The sequence below is a fragment of the Sus scrofa genome, chromosome 17 (assembly GCF_000003025.6).
Source record: "Sus scrofa isolate TJ Tabasco breed Duroc chromosome 17, Sscrofa11.1, whole genome shotgun sequence".
In the NCBI taxonomy this organism is placed as follows: Eukaryota; Metazoa; Chordata; class Mammalia; order Artiodactyla; family Suidae; genus Sus; species Sus scrofa.
The window spans coordinates 32,337,872-32,356,769 of record NC_010459.5 but is presented as its reverse complement, the minus strand read 5'-3'; the positions used below and the strand labels follow the sequence as shown (position 1 = coordinate 32,356,769).

Sequence of the window (18,898 nt, the reverse complement as noted above, 5' to 3'; positions counted from 1 at the left end):
ATACTGCTTATTTATTTTGATTTTTAATTTTTTGGGTTGTGCCCAAAGCATGTGGAAGTTCTGCGACCAGGGCTCAAACCCACACCATAGCCATGGCAGTGACAACACTGGATCTTTAACTCACTGTGTCACATTTTGTATTTTAGAATACAATAAAAACCACCTACAATCTCTTAAGAACTATTAACATTCTGGTACATTTCCTTCAAATCTTCTTTTCCATGGTATATCCATAGAATAGACATATATATAGATTGTACCAAAGTTTATTAAATAGTCCTTTATTCTTGTAAATTTATATTGCTACTAACTCTCTTATGCCATGATAAAAGGCAGAATCATATCGCCAAATTGTTTTTCAAAAAAGTTTTATCAATGTATGCTTCCACCTACAACATCTGAGTGTGCCTATCTCAGGGAAAGCACTGTCCTTTAAATGTCCTTTTAAAAGTACATTTGTCAGAGTTCCCATCGTGGCGCAGTGGTTAACGAATCCGACTAGGAACTATGAGGTTGCGAGTTCGGTCCCTGCTCTTGCTCAGTGGGTTAACGATCCAGCGTTGCCGTGAGCTGTGGTGTAGGTTGCAGATGCGGCTCGGATCCCGCGTTGCTGTGGCTCTGGCATAGACCAGTGGCTACAGCTCTGATTCGACCCCTAGCCTGGGAACCTCCATATGCCGCGGGAGCGGCCCAAAGAAACAGCAAAAAGACAAAAAAAAAAAAAAAAAAATATATATATATATATATATATATTTATTTGTCAAATTGATAAATGAAAAGTAGTACCTCACTACTGTTTAATTTTATACTCTTGACTTTTAATGAAGTAGAATATTTCATATATGGTCAATGACCATTTGGACTTCTCTTTGGTAATTAATTGTTTATTTATATCCTCTGGATAGTTAGCAATTGGAGTTTGGGAGTCTGTCTTACTGATTTGTAAAAATTCTTTCTACAATAAAAGTACTAAATGTTGATTGAGGGTTTACCATATGAAATGCAATAGGCACTTAAATGTATTAAATCAAGTACACTTGACTCTTGAACAACACAAATTTGAACTGCACAGGATCATTTATGTGTGGCTCTCTCTCAACAGTAAATAGAACAGTAATACATGATCTGTGATTGGTTGTATCTGTAGATGCGGAAGCACGAATGTCAAGGAAATGGAGATATAGGATGGCCCTGTACAAGGAGGGATAGTGCACACAAAGGGCTGCCTGTAAGTTAAATGCAGACTGCTGATGGAGTGGAAGGTCTATGTTCCTAACCCCCAGGGCTGCTCAAGGGTCAATTGTGATCCTAGTAACAACCCATGCAGTACATTTTATCATTACCCCCTCTCTACAGATGAGCTGGCTAATTTAATTAATTTGTCCCAGGTCATGGAGCATAGTTGGGATTCTAATCAGAGTCATTTGGGAAAAAAAGATAAAATTAGATCCACATCTCCCATCATATAAACACAAAAAAAAACCCAAGTAAATTAGGAACTTAAATTTAAAATATTAAATCACCCAAGTACTAAAAGGGTAAATTCCTCTTTAACCTTATAAGACTTTCCCTGTACAATGACTCAAAATCCAGAGGCAATGAAAGAAAATATTAATAAATTTACATAAAGATAAAAGATGTGGATGGCTAAAAAACCCCAATGCAACTGATAAACAAAGAAGAAATATTTGGAATATGTATCACAGACAACTTCAAAAGACTAAACATATATATAAAAAAAACCCAACTCTTAAAAACAAGGGACAGGGAGTTCCCGTCGTGGCTAAGTGGTTAACGAATCTGACTAGGAACCATGAGGTTCCTGGTTCGATCCCTTGCTCAATGGGTTAAGGATCCGGCATTGCCGTGAGCTGTGGTGTAGGTGAGCTGTGGTGTAGGTCGCAGACAAGGCTCGGATCCGGCGTTGCTGTGGCTCTGGTGTAGGCCAGAGGCTACAGCTCTGATTCGACCCCTAGCTTGGGAATCTCCATATGCCACAGAAGCGGCTCAAGAAATGGCAAAAAGACCAAAAAAAAAAACAAAAAACAAAACAAAACAAGGGACATAAGACCTAAAACCTGTGCCCCACAGTTCAGTTAACAATACTATACCAACATTAAAATGGGGAAAAGATATGAAAATAAAATATAAAATGGCCTTCAATCATATGAAAAAGCATTCAAGCTTACTCATAATTAGAAAAGTACAAACTAAAATTACATCAAGATATCATTTCTCATCTATGAAACTGTCAAAACTTTAAAAATATGAAAACACATTCTATTGGTGAGGCTGTAGAAACAGGCACCCTCAAATGCTGCTAGGGGGAATGCAAACCTTTCTGAAGGGAAATTTGGCAACAGCTAGCACAACTACATATGTACTTACCTTTTGACCAAGCAATCGCATTACTAGACAAATAAACCTCCAACAAGATGAAAATACATAAGCACAGAGTTATTTACTATGGCAGTTTTCAATGACAAAATATTGAAAATAACCTAAATACATACACATAAGAGAGTGGCTGAACAAATTAAGATAAATCCACACACTGGACGACAGCTGAACACAGGGGTTAATTTGCAAGTAACTGACAATCTGCCTTCTGCATTCATGGTTCCTCTGCATCTGTGGCTTCAACCAATCATGAACCATGTAGTACTGTAGTATTTACTATTAAAAAATATCCTTGAATAAGTGGACCTGGGTAGTTCAAGGCCATGTTTTTCAAGAGTCACCTGTACTATGAATTATAATAAAGAATGAGGAAAATCTCAATGAACCGACCTAGAGGGTTTTCAGGATATACTGTTAAGTGTAAATGACTACAGTACGCTATTCTTCAGTGGAACAAGTAAGAGGATATAAGAAAATACCCATGTATATGATCATTTTTACAAAAGAAACAGAAAAGATAAACCAGAAACTGAAAGAGATCTGCTACCTATCAGTAATAAAATGGGGTAGAAAAAGGGTGGGAAGAAAGTGGGAATGAGGACAGTGTAATAAGAAACCAGGAGAGACACATCACTGAGTATTTTGAATATTTTTCACTCTTAGAACTAGAAATGAGAGAAGGAAAAAGAATCCCCACGAGTTCCTGTCATGGCTCAGTGCAAATGAACCCACTAGTATCCATAGGGACGCAGGTTTGATCCCTGGCCTCACTCAGTGGGTTAAGGATCTGGTGCTGTTGTGAACTGTGGTGTAGGTCACAGAAACAGCTGGGATCCTGTTTTGCTGTGGTGTAGGCCAGTGGATACGGCTCCGATTTGACTCCTAGCCTGAGAGTTCCACATGCCTCGGGTGCAGCCCTAAATAGGCCAAAAAAAAAAAAGAGTCCCCCAAACTGAGACGGGTATCAGTGAGAAGTAGGACAACCTCCAGTGGCCTTACATAGAGGTAAACTGGGGTCTCTGAAGGAAAGAAGGACAGAAAAAATAATCAACTTTCCAAATTTGATGAAACTATAAATCCACAGATCCAAAAAGCTCAACAAAACGCAAGCACAAGCAATATGATGAATATTATATATAGTGTGCTATATCAATCAAATTACTCAAAACCTATAATAAAAGAGGAAATCTTAAAAGCTACCAGAGGTAAAAAAGACCAGTTACGAAGAGAAGAACAAAGATAACAATGAAAGACTTCTCAAATTACAGTCAACTGAGAGGCAGTGGAACAACATCTTTTTTGTTGTTGTCTTTTTAGGGCTGCACCCACAGCATATAAAAGTTCCCAGGCTAGGGGTTGAATTGGAGCTGCAGCTTCCTGCCTACGCCACAGCCACAGCAAAGAGTGATCCAAGCCGCATCTGTGACCTACAACGCAGCTCACGGCAATGCTGGATCTTTAACCCACTGATTGAGGCCAGGGATTGAACCCACATCCTCATGGATACCAGTTGGGTTTGTTATTGCTGGACCAGGATGGGAACTCTAGAAAAACATCTTTCAGGTACTGAAAGGAAAAAAACTGTCAACCTAGAATTCTATACATTAAAAAATGAAGGTGAAATAAAAATTGTTTTTATACAAAAACCGGAAGAATTAATCATTAGAATATTTGCATCAAAAAATATTAAAGGATATCCTTCAGGGAGAAGGAAATCATACCAAATGGAAATCTGTCTACACAAGAAGAAATGAAGAGCATCAGAAAATTTAAATATCTAGGGTTAACGAATCTGAGTAGGAACCATGAGGTTGTGGGTTCGATCCCTGGCCTCATTCAGTGGGTTAATATTCCAGCATCGTCGTGAGCTGTGGGGTGGGTTGCAGATGTGGCTCGGATCCTCGTGGCTGTGGCTGTGGGGTAGGCTGGCGGCTATAGCTCCAATTTGACCCCTAGCCTGGGAACCTCCATATGCCGCTGGTGTGGCCGTAGCAATGACAATAAATGAATAAATAAATAAATAAATATCTGGGCAAATATGTTATGACTTATAAATTACTTAAATCTTTAAAAAATATTTTACTTTTTTTATGGCTGCACCTGTGTCACATGCAAATTCCTAAACTAGGACTAATATGAGCCACAGCTGCAACCTATGCCACAGCTTTGTCATGCCAGATCCTTTTACCCACTGTACCAGGCCAGGGACTGAATGTGCACCTCCACAGTGACCAGAGCTGCTGCAGTCAGATTCCTTACCCACTGTGCCATAGCAGGAACTCCTAAATTTTTAAAAAACATTTTAAAAGACTTTTAAAAGACAAAAAACTGAATGTTTAAATATAGTAACATCAATAAATTGGGGGCTTATAACACAATGTAAAAGTAAAATGCATGACCACAAAGATCAACTTCATTTGCAAAGATCAGGAATAGGGCTTGTCCTGGGTCACACTGGAACACAGGAGAACTGAGGACAGGCAGTGCAAGCCGAAAGTAAGCGCAAGTGCAAGCTCCAGATCCTTCTTTTGATTCTTCCTGTTTACTAGTTTTAGGAACAGTTCTGTACCTTGGTTCTTGATTTACACACCTCAGTTTACCCATGGAGTGGGTCTGAGCCTGAACCTAGTAACTTCACTATCATTGTTTGTCTAGAAAGAAAGCTTGGCATTACCTAGAGGTTCAACTGATAAAGATATGCTATCCACCTGTAAAGAATTATTCCTCGGCTTATTAACTGATGCCCCAAAGAATTTCTGTCTGACAGAGGCACCACCCCTATCAATGAGTATTTTACTTACATAGAAGCTTTTACACACACAAAATCAATATCTTATACAGGGACTGGCATGGGAGTTAAGAACTTTTTGCAGCATGCAACAAAGCTTAAGGAAATGATGACCAAATTAGGATTGACTCTATTGTACTCCGACAAAAATTTTCAGTAAAACTAAGAACAATAAATTAACCAGTTTCTTCTTTCTCTTTGACCCTTCCTTTACATACCTCACCCGCCTGAGATTCGGACAGTTCTAGCAGAAAAGGAATTTCTGTATCAAAATTAGCAAAGAAGCTAGCCCACTGATGTTCAAAAGCCACCAAATCCTAGAAAGAAAACAAAACAGACAATGTGTTTGGTCATTTACGGAGGTACATTAGCACGAAACCACATCTGACCTCAAAATATCAGACCATTTAAATATGTTGTTTAAAAGGTAGTAGCAAACTACTGATGCCAAGTGAAAGAAGCCAGATATAAAAGACTACCTGGTATATGAAATACATAAAAAAGATAAATCTATAAAGCATAAAGCAGGTAAGTATTTTGCATGGAGCTGGGAATGGGAATGTAGAATGTCTGCAAGTGAGCACATGGGAAATTTCTGGGTTGATAACAATGCTGTAAAATTCAAATTGTGATGATGGTTGCACAGCTCTGGGTAAATTTACTAAAAATCACTGAACTATAGATTTAAAATGGGTGAATTTTTGGAGTTCCCACTGTGGCACAACAGGTTAAGGATCCAGTATTGTCTCTGCACAAGCTCAGGTCACTGCTGAGATATGAGTTCAATCCCCAGCCCAGTGCAGTGCATTAAGGACCAGGTGTCGCTGTAGCTGTGGCACAGGTCACAGCTGTGGCTTGGATTTGATCCTTGGACTGGGAACTTCCACATGCCATGGGTGCAGCACTCCCCCCACCAAAAAAAAGAAGGATGAATTTTATGTATATAAATTATATTCCAATAAAAAAGCTGTTTTATATATTCCAATAAAGCTGTGTTTAAAAAAGTTAGGAGTTCCTTGGTGGCCTAGTGGGTTAAAGATCTGGCATTGTCACTGCTGGTGGCTCAGGTTCAATATCCCAGGGACTTACACATGCTGCAGCACCACCCACCCCCAGACACATACACACAAAAGACAATAATTAGCAACCCTGTTGAAGAGGAGTTATTTATTAGGCACCTGAAGTTATTTAATTATTAGATACTACACTTAGTAGTACCCAAAGGGGTCACATCAGTGAAGCTTTGTTCAAGGGCAAATTAGTTGACTTTAGTTAGAAGTTCAGTGGGACCAGAGCCTTCCTTCTCCACCTCCTTCTCCTAGTGGGAGCCTAAGAGAAGAACTGCACCTTCTCAGCTGATTCTCCTCTATGTATAGCTTGCCTCCCTCCTCCATCCCAGCTGCTGTTCACCCTCCTCTCTTAACTCATTCCTGTTCCCAGGGAGCCACATTGGTTTGTGCTGCTGGCTTTTCTTTAAGGTATCATCAATTAACCCAAAATATTAGCTATAATTACTTGCTTGATTGAGATATTCAAGTGATATCTTTGTGCTTATTATGAAGTTGCTGTTAATTTGTACTCCAATTGGATAGTGGCCTTCTAAGTTCAACTCACACTGTGTAAGTATACATGTCAAACACCCAGCCTAGTGCCTTGCTGAGAACAGGCATCTTGTTTGCTACACTAGAATTGGCTGTCCAGATCTATGCTCTTCCCTACGCTTCTATTTAAGGATACATAAATACTCAGGCCTATGAACTCAGTGTTAGCCATGCACCAATTCTACTCCTGGCCCTAGGCATAAAGCATCATGGATCTCTGCTGGAAATGCTTAACATAGGCAACATTCTCAGGTCAGAATCAAGGTGGAAGAGGAGTAGGACGCAGAGCTCACCTCCTCCCACAAATAATCCCCCCCAACCCCCCTCCAAAAAAAAAATCTACACGTAGAACTAGCATAGAATATCTACTGTACACTGGCAGAAGACCTCAGACTCCCCCAAAGGGCAGGAAAACCCCCATACTATTGGGTAGGACCAAAGGGAACAAAAAGAGAGAGAAAAGAGAAAAAAAAGGAATCAGGACAGGACCAGAACTCCTGGGAGGGATCTATGAAAGAGAAAAGGAATCCACGCATTGGGAAGACCCCTGACTGGTGGAGATATCAGCACCCCTATGTTCACAGCAGCACTATTCACAATAGTCAAGACATGGAAGCAACCTAAATGTCCATCAACAGATGAAGGTGTGGTATATATATACAATAGAATATTACCCAGCCATAAAAAATAGAACAGGGAGTTCCCTGCATGACTCAGCGGGTTAACGAATCTGACTAGGATCCACAAGGATGCAGGTTCGATCCCTGGCCTCACTCAGTGGGTTAATGATCCAGCGTTGCTGTGAGCTGTGGTGTAGGTTGCAGACTGGCTCAGATCTGGCATTGCTGTGGCTCTGGCGTAGGCCAGCAGCTGTAGCTCTGATTCAACCCCTAGCCTGTGAACGTCCTTATGTCGCAAGTGTGGCCCTAATCCCCCCAGGAAAAAAAAAGGAAAAGAAAAAAATATAATGCCATTTTCAGTAACATAGATGCAACTAGAGATTATCATACTAAGTCAGAAAGAGAAAGATAAATACCATATGATATCACTCATATGTGTCTAAAATATGGCACAAATGAACCTATCTACAGAACAGAAACACAGAGAACAGATTTGTGGTTGCTGAAGGGGGAGGGAGTGGGCTGGACTGTGAGTTTGGGGTTAGTAGATGCAAACTATGACATTTAGAATGGATGAGCAGGGAGTTCCCGTTGTGGCGCAGTGGTTAACAAATCCGACTAGGAACCATGAGGTTGCGGGTTCGGTCCCTGCCCTTGCTCAGTGGCTTAACGATCCGGCATTGCCGTGAGCTGTGGTGTAGGTTGCAGACGCGGCTCGGATCCTGCATTGCTGTGGCTCTGGCGTAGGCCGGTGGCTACAACTCCCATTAGACCCCTAGCCTGGGAACCTCCATATGCCACGGGAGTGGCCCAAAGAAATAGCAGAAAGACAAAAAAAGAAAAAAAAAAAAAAAGAATGGATGAGCAATGAGGTCCTAGCACAGGAAACTATATCTAATTTCTTGGATGATAGAAGATAATATAAAAAAAGGAATGTGTGTATATATATATGGCTGGGTCACTTCGCTGCACAGCAGAAATTGGCACAACATTGTACATCAACTGTACTTTGGAGTTCCCGTTGTGGCACAGCAGAAACGAGTCCGACTAGGAACCATGAGGTTGCAGGTTCAATCCCTGGCCTTGCTCAGTGAGTTAAGGATCCAGTGTTGCTGTGAGCTGTGGTGTAGGTCACAGACGCAGCTCGGATCCTGAGTTGCTGTGGCTATGGCATAGGCTGGCAGCCACACTTCCAATTAGACCCCTAGCCTGGTTAGACCCCTAGCCTAAATTAGACTCCACATGCCGCAGATGCAGCCCTAAAAAGATCCCCCCCCCAAATCAACAGTACTTTAATTAAAAAAAAAAACAAAAAAACCCAACATTTTCGAATGCTTCACTACCTGCTGCCCAGACTATCTATCTATCTATCTATCTATCTATATATATATATATATTTTTTTTTTTGTCTTTTGTCTTTTGGTTGTTGTTGTTGTTGCTATTTCTTGGGCCGCTCCCGCGGCATATGGAGGTTCCCAGGCTAGGGGTTGAATCGGAGCTGTAGCCACCGGCCTATGCCAGAGCCACAGCAACACGGGATCCGAGCCGCATCTGCAACCTACACCACAGCTCACGGCAACGCCGGATCGTTAACCCACTGAGCAAGGGCAGGGACCGAACCCGCAACCTCATGGTTCCTAGTCGGATTTGTTAACCACTGCGCCACGACGGGAACTCCAGACTATCTATATTTTATTTATAGGATATATATATATACACACACACACACGGACATATTACATTAAATAAAATATGTATTATATACATGTCTAAAATTATTTTTAGTAATATATAAGAGAGAGTGCTAATATTGTTTTCTCAATGTTTTATATATATTGTAGGATAAAAAATGAGGCATACATATGTACCTGTGTAAATATATATGTGTGTGCACATATATGTGCACGTGCACACACACGCACACACCATGGGGAGAGAAAAAGCCAGGGGGCGACGGAGAGAGAAAAGAATTTACTAGTTCTGTCCACTGAAGAGATCTAGAAACAATGACCAAAACAGTAGCAATGAGTATTTGTAGCACCCAGACTATGGTGCTGAAATAGTTCTCACTTAAAGAAACCGTTCCTTACTAGAGAAATGACTGACTTCAGGTCTGAGACAGGAAATGCACAAGATAAGCCTGGAATATCTTGCCATAGTATTTGGCAGGGAAGTTAGCAAGGACTATTAGGATTGTGTTAAAAGGATTTGTGACCAACCTGAAGTTAGTCTACTGCCCAAAGATAGAACAATTTAGAGCATCAGTAAAGATGACAACTGCAATGGAGAGAAACACATCAAGTATGTTTAAATCTACGTTCAAAATTAGATATATTTAAAGAAACTTTTTTTTTACTGGTTGCTTTTGAAGAATGGTGGGAAACCAATCTTATTTTGAAAATTGATTAAGTAAAAGCAAGAATTCAAGCATTTATCCTGCTTTTCCTACACAAATGTCACCACCGCATAACCAAATAGCATTTCTCCTTAGAGAAGTAATATAAAGTAATTACAGAACTAGAGTAGCACCATTTTGCAATATTGAATTATGAATCTAATTAATGAAGCAAAGATCTAAGGATTGCACATCAAAGAGTATTCACAAAATAAAGAAAACCAATTAGATACACAAACTTCTTGGTAGAACACAACAGCCTCTAGGAAGTAATCTTCCCTCTAAAAAAAATCAATTCTGAAACTGATTAAACCTCTAGATTCAATTACCAATAATCAGGAAATAGAGAAGATGGGGAAGCTATTAAACTACATCATGGGAATGCACTCAACAAAATCCCAGTGAGGACATCTATAGGACAAATGACATGATTCTTCAATAGAGTTAGCAAGGGGTGTGTGGAAACAAAGAAATGGAGGGGGAACTTATACATTGAAAGAAACTTAATTCACACCTAAGGAGGCAAAGCTAAACTACATGTTTAAGGAAGCACATTTGGATGATAAAACTGCAAAGAAAAGTAAGGAAGTGATTACCATAGAATTCATGATAGTACTCTTCTTGGGGGAGGAGGAAGGAGGTGACAGATTCAGCAGAAAGCACTCATATTGCTTCTGGGGTGACTAGGAAGGTTCTATTGCTTTGTTTTATAATAATTATTAGGTCATATATTAGTTTCACGCTGCTTTCTGAATCAGATTTCTGAATCTGTGTCATTTTAGTAAAGTTTTTAAAAACAAATACACGTGTAATATATATTCCTTACAGAAAACTCAGAAAATACAGAATAAAATCATTCACATTTTGGGAAGTACACCCTCATCTTATTTTTACATAGGTATTTTATAATTTATACAAATATATAACTGGTAATTTACAATTTCTTGGGTCAGACTGCTTTGCCATACCACCTCTGCACTTTGGGCCAGTAAACCAGATCTTCTGAGTTTGGGATCCAGACCCACTGCTATTAGGTTCAATCAGTTGCCCTGATTCTAGGGTCAGGAGAGTCTTCCCACTTTGGCACTGGGTTACTCCCACATGGACTGTGAAAGGAAGGACATTCCCCACTCTTCCAGTTAATACACTCATCACAGACCTTCAATGTCTGCCCAACTATTTGGTCCAAGACCTTCAGTGGTCTGTCCATTTCCAGCTAGCTGTCACATCTTAGCACTGAAATTATGATTAGATTCAGGAAGACCTGTGCTAGAACCTTTGCTTTGCCTCTTACTGGCTGTGTGACTTTGGGCAAGGAAACTAACCTGAGCCTCAAATGGCTTATGTGCATAATGGGGGGGGGGGAATATTATTTATCTTTCAGAGATTTTATAGGAATTAAAAGAAATATCCTGTAGAAAATGCTTATTATCAGGGCTTGCACATTAGGTGCCTACAGTACTTGTCAACTGTTCTGCCTCTACTGTCGGCTAGCTGGAGGTGGCTAAAAACATCTGCACCTCCCCTTGATTTCCTGACACTTGTCTGCTCTGTCTCTCAGATACCCATAATGCACATCATTGGCCTCAGGGAAGTCACATCTGAGTCTGTGCACTCCAGCATGGGCCTGTGCCTTGCATGTTTGGCTCTGTCTGATCCCTTGGGCTATACCAGAGTGCTTCACTTTGTGAGACCTAGGAAAACAAAAAGAACTAATATAGCTACTAGTACAGAATACATTTTATTTTCCAATTCTATTTAGAAACAGACTTAGAAGTGTGTTTCTGTTTTAATGGCATACATGGTGACACTCACCTTATTTTGGGTCTATGATAAAAAGTGGAGCAGTAGCCCTTCTTAGCTATCTTCTAGGTGAAAAACACCGTGCGCTTTGGAGGATACGCAAAAGGAGACTGGCACTTTGCTCCCCAAAATCTCCCCCGAGGGAGGTGGATATGTCAGTACTAATTATAGAATAAAATGGTATGAATCATTAAATACTGCTTTCAGCTTCATGCCATGACTAAAATGGATGATATGATGAATTCTTATACTAAAAATAGTTAGCATTATATATGAAATGTTCATATTAAATTGTCCTGACATCTTTGTGTACTGCTCTATGCCCACTTCATAGATGAGGAGACTGGGGCACTGAATAGTACAGTGACCTGAGGATGCAGTACTAGCAAGCAGCAAAAGTGAAGATATATCTGGGTAAGAGATACCCAGAGCCCGTGTGCCTTCTATCAGACAAACTATTCTATTTAGAATAGAATAAACAGTGCATTTGTGGAAATGGATACTGTGTATGGAGGTAGAACTGGTTAGCTGGACCTTATGATGAAGAAGAGAACATCTATCTGCTCAGACTCCTCAAAGGCCAAATCCACAAGACAGGCCCAGACAGATATCAAGGTCAGATAAGCAGTAAGGAGTTTCCGTCATGGCTCAGTGGTAACAAACCCAACTAGTATCCATGAGGATGTGGCTTCAATGTCTGGCCTCACTCAGTGGGTTAAGAATCTCGCATTGCTGTGGCTATGGTGTGGGCCAGAAGCAGCAGCTCTGATATGACCCCTAGCCTGGGAACTTCCATATGCCGTGGGTACAGCCCTAAAAGGACAAAAAAAAAAAAATTGGTCAGTCAGATAAGCAGCAAAAGTCTTCAAACCACAAAGGGACCAGTGTGCCTTGGCCTGTGGCCACCAGGTAAGAGCTCTGAACTTCAGACAGAAGTCTTAGCCCTAGGCAATGTCTACTCTCAGGTGATTCAAAGGGAAAAGAAACTTAATTACAATACTTAATAGTATTTTTAAGAATTACATAATGTAATAAATAGAAGAACATGAAGATAAATAAAAAAAAAACAACCAGTAAGACTATGTTTTGAAGTTTCTAGGACAGAAACACAAATTATTTTGCAAAGATGAGAAAATACCGTGCTTGTTCACTTTTCTCGCCAAATGTACGTATTAAAAATTTTATTAAAGTATAGCTCATTTACAATGTTGTATTAAATTCTGCTGTACAGCAAAATGATTCAGTTTTACATATATACTTTTTCATATTCTTTACCATTATGGTTTACCATGGGATAATGAATATAATTCCCTGTGCTATACAATAGGACCGTATTTTTTTGTTTTAAATTTTATGGCTACACCCTCAGCGTAATGAAGTTCCCAGGACAGGGACTGAATCTGAGCTACAACCTCAGCTTAGGCCACAGCTGCAGCAATGCTGGATCTGGGGGTCAAACCCGTGCCTCCACAGCGACCTGAGCTGTTGCAGTCAGATTTTTTTTTTTCTTTCTGGGGCCACACCTGTGGCATATGGAAGTTCCCAAGCTAGGGGTCAAATCAGAGCTGTGGTTGTCAGCCTAGAACAGCCACAGCAACTTGGGATCCAAGCTGTATCTGCCACCACAGCTCATGGCAACACCGTATTCTTTTTTTTTTTTTTTGGTCTTTTTGCTATTTCTTTGGGCCGCTTCCGCGGCATATGGAGGTTCCCAGGCTAGGGGTCGAATCGGAGCTGTAGCCACCCGCCTGCGCCAGAGCCACAGCAACGCGGGATCCGAGCTGCGTCTGCAACCTACACCACAGCTCACGGCAACGCCGGATCGTTAACCCACTGAGCAAGGGCAGGGACCGAACCCGCAACCTCATGGTTCCTAGTCGGATTCGTTAACCACTGCACCACAACGGGAACTCCGCAACACCATATTCTTAACTCACTGAACAAGGCCAGGGATCGAACCTGCATCCTCACGGATACTAGTTGGGTTTGTAACCTGCTGAGCCACAACAGGAACTCACTGCAGTGAGGTTTTTAACCCACTATGCTTCAGCAGGAACTCTCTAAAGTAGAATCCTGTTGTTTATCCATCATATACATAATAGTTTGCATCTGCTAACTCCAAATTCCCAAGCCAGCCCTCTCCCTGCCACTCCTGGCAACCACAAATCTGTTCTCTATGTCTGTGAGTCTGTTTATGATTTGTAGACAAGTTTATTTGTGTCACATTTTAGGTTCCATGTAGAAGTGATATCATACGGTATTTGTCCTTCTCTTCCTGACTTACTTTACTTAGTATGATAAATTCTGTCTATCCATGTTGCTACAAATGGCATTATTTCAATCTTACTTAGGGTTGAGTAATATCCCACTGTGTTTGGGTGTAAGTATGTATGTGTACAAGCATGGTATGGTATACATATATCTATATATGTATGTATACACCACACACACACACATATATATACCACATCTTTATCACATTCATCTGTCAATGGAAATTTAGGTTGACTAAACACATTTTGAACATCTTTCTAGATCAAATCTCATAGTGGTCTACAAGTTCTTTCTGTGGGAAAGAAGCATGGATCTGTAGGCTCTCTGGCCCTTGAAGAGCTGACTGACTAGTCAAAATTACAGCCCAGATGCTAATTTTTTGGCCATGCCCACAGCATGCAGACATTCCCAGGCCAGGCATCAAACTCATGCCACAGCAGTGACAATGCTGGATCCTTAACCTTCTGAGCCACCAGGGAACTCCCTAGACGCTAATTCTGACTTTAAGATTAGCAGTCTTAGCAAAGAGAAAACACATGTTAACAGGAAAAGTGTTTGGATAGCGAGTAGAAAAAGGGTTTTCTTTTTTTCCTCTCTCTCTCCTCTAGTTCAGAAACTCTATAGGCTTACCTTCAAGTCTACTGAACTTTTCTTCATTTGTATCTAATTTGTTGAATAATTAGCCAATCTAATAAATCCTTTAATTCTATACAACATATATATATATTTTTTAATTTCTAGCATTTCCACTTGGTTTTTTGTTAGTTTTCAGGTCTCTGCTAAAATTCCTCATCTCGTCATGTTGGCCCCTTTTCTTCCAGATTCTTTAGCACTTTTATCAGTTATTTAAACTCCCCATTGGTCAATTCCAGCATCTGGGTGAACTTCTACTGACTATTTCCTTTCCTGACTAGATCAAAATTTCTTAATTCTTCCTGTCTTATAATTTTTTTTTATCACATGCCAGACATTTTGTATAAAGGAATGGTAACAATGAAACAAATAATATTTACCTTGAGGATACAGCATAGTGTAGTGGGTATAAACATGTTCAATCATATTTGGTACAAGAAATACCATCTTACCTTATTATTTCTAAATAAAATTAAATCTGGCTCTATAGCTTTTACTCTTCCTGTTACATGAAAGGTCTACTACCAGACATTAAAAGGGCTTCCTTTCACTTATTCATGATATCATCTAAGAATAGCAAGCTTATCAGAAATGAGAAAACCAGGAAAGGACCTGGTTCACAGCTCATGATGATTACCACTGGTGCTTCTTCACTGCAGGATGTCACTGCTGTTCCAGGTGAACTTAAAGACGCTCTCCTTATAATACTGTAAATTAACTATACCTCAATAAAATTTTCTAAAAAAAAAAAATGCTCTCTTAAGTGGTTCCATTCCACTGACTTGCAGAGATGCTTGCAATGTTCTCAAAACTACAATACTATGCCTAACCTCACATATGATCTACAGCTTGCTCACATTCAGGACACTGTAGATTAAGTGGGGAATGCGTTTCAGACAGTTTGCACTAAACTGCTTATTTCTCTTATGCATCTGTGGTTAAATTTTCTTTATCACGCTTACTTCTTTAAAGTCATAGATTTTTGCATTTTCACTCTTCTCTGTAATTAGGCAAGCCATGATTGATGCTAATGATTAGGTATTTTCTTTTTAAAAAGTGCTTCACAATAGGTTTTTTTTGGCAGGGGAATGTTTGCAGCATGCAGAATTCCCTGGCCAGGGCTCAAACCCACATCACAGCAGCAGCCAGCACCAAAGCAGAGATAATGCTGGATCCTTAACCCATTGAGCCACCAGGAAACTCCAACAGGTATTTGTTTAATTTGTTTTAATAGGTATGACATAATTGACATATAATATTGTGAGAGATCAGATCTTCTTTAAGAACAAAAAGTTCAGGTTTTATTTTTCTTTTATATTCCTATTCTATTAAAAATGTTTAAACATGAGTTCCCACTGTGGCTCAGCAGGTTAAGAACCTGACTAGTATCCATGAGGATGTGGATTCAATCCCTGGCCTTGCTCAGTGGGTTAAGGATCTGGCACTGGTGAGAGCTGTGGCATAGGTCACAGATACAGTTTGGATCTGGTGTTGCTATGGCTGTGGCATAGGCTGGCAGCTGCAGTTCCGACCCAATCCCTAGCCTGGGAACTTCCATACTACGGGTACCAAGCTAAAAAAAAAAAAACAAAAACAACCCAGCAGGGACCCAAGCCACAGTAGTGACAACTTTGGATCCTTAATTCACTGTGCCACCAGTGAATTCCAGAATTTTTAAAATATGATACTGTTTGCTAACATAAAAATACATGCATAAATATTATATTAATATACATTAGCACTAATATTAATAAATAAGACTAATGTGTTTTCATTTTTGGAATTATTTTTGTTGGGTCTTTACTTCACAGCTAATTTCATTAAAAGGCTACATACATACTGGAAGTTCCTGTTGTGGCTCAGCAGTTACCCAACTAGTATTCATGATGATTCAGGTTTGATTCCTGGTCTCATTCATCAGGTTAAGGATCCAGTGTTGCCATGAGCTGTGGTGTAGGTCGCAGACTCAGCTTAGATCCCGCGTTGCCTCGACTGTGGCGTAGGCTGGCAGCTATAGCTCCAATTTGACCCCTAGCCTGATAACTTCCATACACTGTGGTTGTAGCCCTAAAAAGAAAAAAAAAAAAAAGCGGTTCTTTTCCATGCATATCCATCCGTGACTGCTGAGAGATACTACTAAGTTGTTTAACCAACATACCTATTCCTTAGTCTTCTTTGTTGCTCCTCACTGCAAACTGCTTCACCCACCCTGAAATTTTTTTTCAAAGTTCAGATGAAAAATTAATTCCTAACTCTTTAATCCAGGAGTCAGTAAATTATAGTACATAGGTAGGCCATTTTTTTAATAAATAAAGTTTCCTTTGAATGCAGACACACGTATTTGTTAAAGCACTGTCTTATCATGGCATTGTTGAATAGTTCCAACAGAGACATAGGGCCCACAAGGCCTGAAATATTACTATCTATCCCTTTACTGAAACATGCTGTCAACCTCTATCTAATCCTTGGTTCCATAGGATACCCTGAAAGGCATACCCCAACTTTTTTATCTTTTCATGCCAGAGAAAGAGTGCAAAAAGGCACCCTCTGTAATGTTTTTCTAAAGTCCAGCCCAATGGAAAGAATGTCTTTAGGTGAATCCTAGACCTTGGACCAGGCAGGCAGCCTTGGTCTCATCTCAGAAGAGGTTTCCTCAGAGTGGAAGAGGTAGTATCACTCTTCCAGGTGCCCTTCCACCCACAAGGAATTCAAGATAACAACCTGAGAAGAAACTGCTTAATTCTTCGACTAAGGCAAATTAAAATATATCCTCCATTTCTTCAAGTTAGATACCATTAGCAGATAATTGAGCTGGTTGTAATGTTTATAAGTTAAATATAGCATGGCTCCTGAAGAACAAGAGGAGGCCACATCAAGAGGTAGGAGGGGCGATTTCGCAATATAAACAACCCCATACCTCCCGGGTGGGAAGCTCCACAGACTGAAAACTAACTGGTTCACAGAGAGAGACTCACCTACCGGAGTGAGAGTTCTGAGCCCCACATCAAACCCTTATGTGTGGGGATCCAGCACTGGGAGAAAGAGCTCCTGGAGCATCTGGCATTGAAGGCCAGAGGGGCTTGTGTGCAGGAGCTCCACAGGACTGGGGGAAACGGAAACCCCATTCTTAAAAGTGCACTGGATCCCAGAGCAAAGCAAAGTTGATATACTTAAGGTGATGAAAGGAAAAAACCTCCAACCAAGACTACTCTATCCAGCAAGGCTCTCATTCAGATTTGAAGGAGAAATCAAAACCTTCACAGATAAGCAAAAGTTGAGAGAATTCAGCAATACTAAACCAGCCTTACAACAAATACAAAAGGAACTTCTCTAGGCAGAAAAGAAAAGACAGCAACAGGAAACAAAAATGCCGCATATGACAAGGCTCACCAGTAAAGGTATATATATAGCAAAGATACGAAATCATCCATGCACAATTATACCACCAAAATCAGAAATCATGAGAAGAGGTGGGTACAAATGCAGGACACTGGAGATGAACTTGCAATTAAGAGAACAACAACTTAAAACAATCTCGTATACATATAGACTCTTATATCAAAACTTCAGAATGACTGCAAACCAAAAATCTACAATTGATACACAAACAAGGAATCTCTGGAGAAGAAATATATCTCATAGTAAATAAGTGCATAATCCACCATGAAGGGAATCATTTGACATCATTCTTGGAATGCTGAAGTCTTCTTCCATCTGATTTTCTCTCCATCAAAGAATTTATGATATTTATAATTAAATAATACAACTGTACAATTAAGTAATATAGGTCTACAATTGTATTATTAATAACCATTTCTCTCCATGGTACAATGGTAAAGTCTATAATGTCTTGTTTATCACATTATCTAGAATGGTGTAATGCCTTTATTGAAGAATCAATGAGATGTAACAAATTGTGAGGACATATTTATATAATTACACTGTTTTTTAACCAACTTATACATTTTATATTTTACTTATTTTCAGAGGGTGTATTATTTTTGCTGTTCTTACCAGTTAAGTTATTCTTTTTATTATGCTATATAAAATATTTAATGGTATATAAGGCTTTCTTCTTTATAAATTTTAGTTGCATAATACACACAATTTTAATATAATGCTAATTTTTAAAGAAAAATTGAAATGTAATAGATAATACTAAATACTAAAGATGAAAGCCATACAAAATGGGATAAAGCATAGAATAAATTTCCTATTTGTCTCAGCATATTTTCCATTCCACTTCGCCAAAGGGAGTCTCTTAATATGTTTCTTAAGATCCATGATATAATAATCTGTGTGAATGTAATTGTGTTTAGATATATGTATTTTATTTTGCAAAAAAAAAAAAAAAATTAAAGAACAGGCATTCTTCCTAAACCAT

The 18,898-nt window shown here is 39.6% G+C and overlaps 1 protein-coding gene across 3 annotated transcripts in view; it reads right to left on the bottom strand.

Moving 5' to 3' along the window:
* Positions 1–18,898, bottom strand: part of C17H20orf194 (chromosome 17 C20orf194 homolog) — a 153,097-nt gene that overhangs the window by 81,074 nt on the left and 53,125 nt on the right. For all 3 annotated transcript variants that reach the window (XM_021078124.1, XM_021078125.1, XM_021078126.1), the window contains one exon: positions 5,407–5,505. In XM_021078124.1, the coding sequence (XP_020933783.1) occupies positions 5,407–5,505 (99 nt within the window). The remainder of the gene's footprint in view (positions 1–5,406; positions 5,506–18,898) is intronic.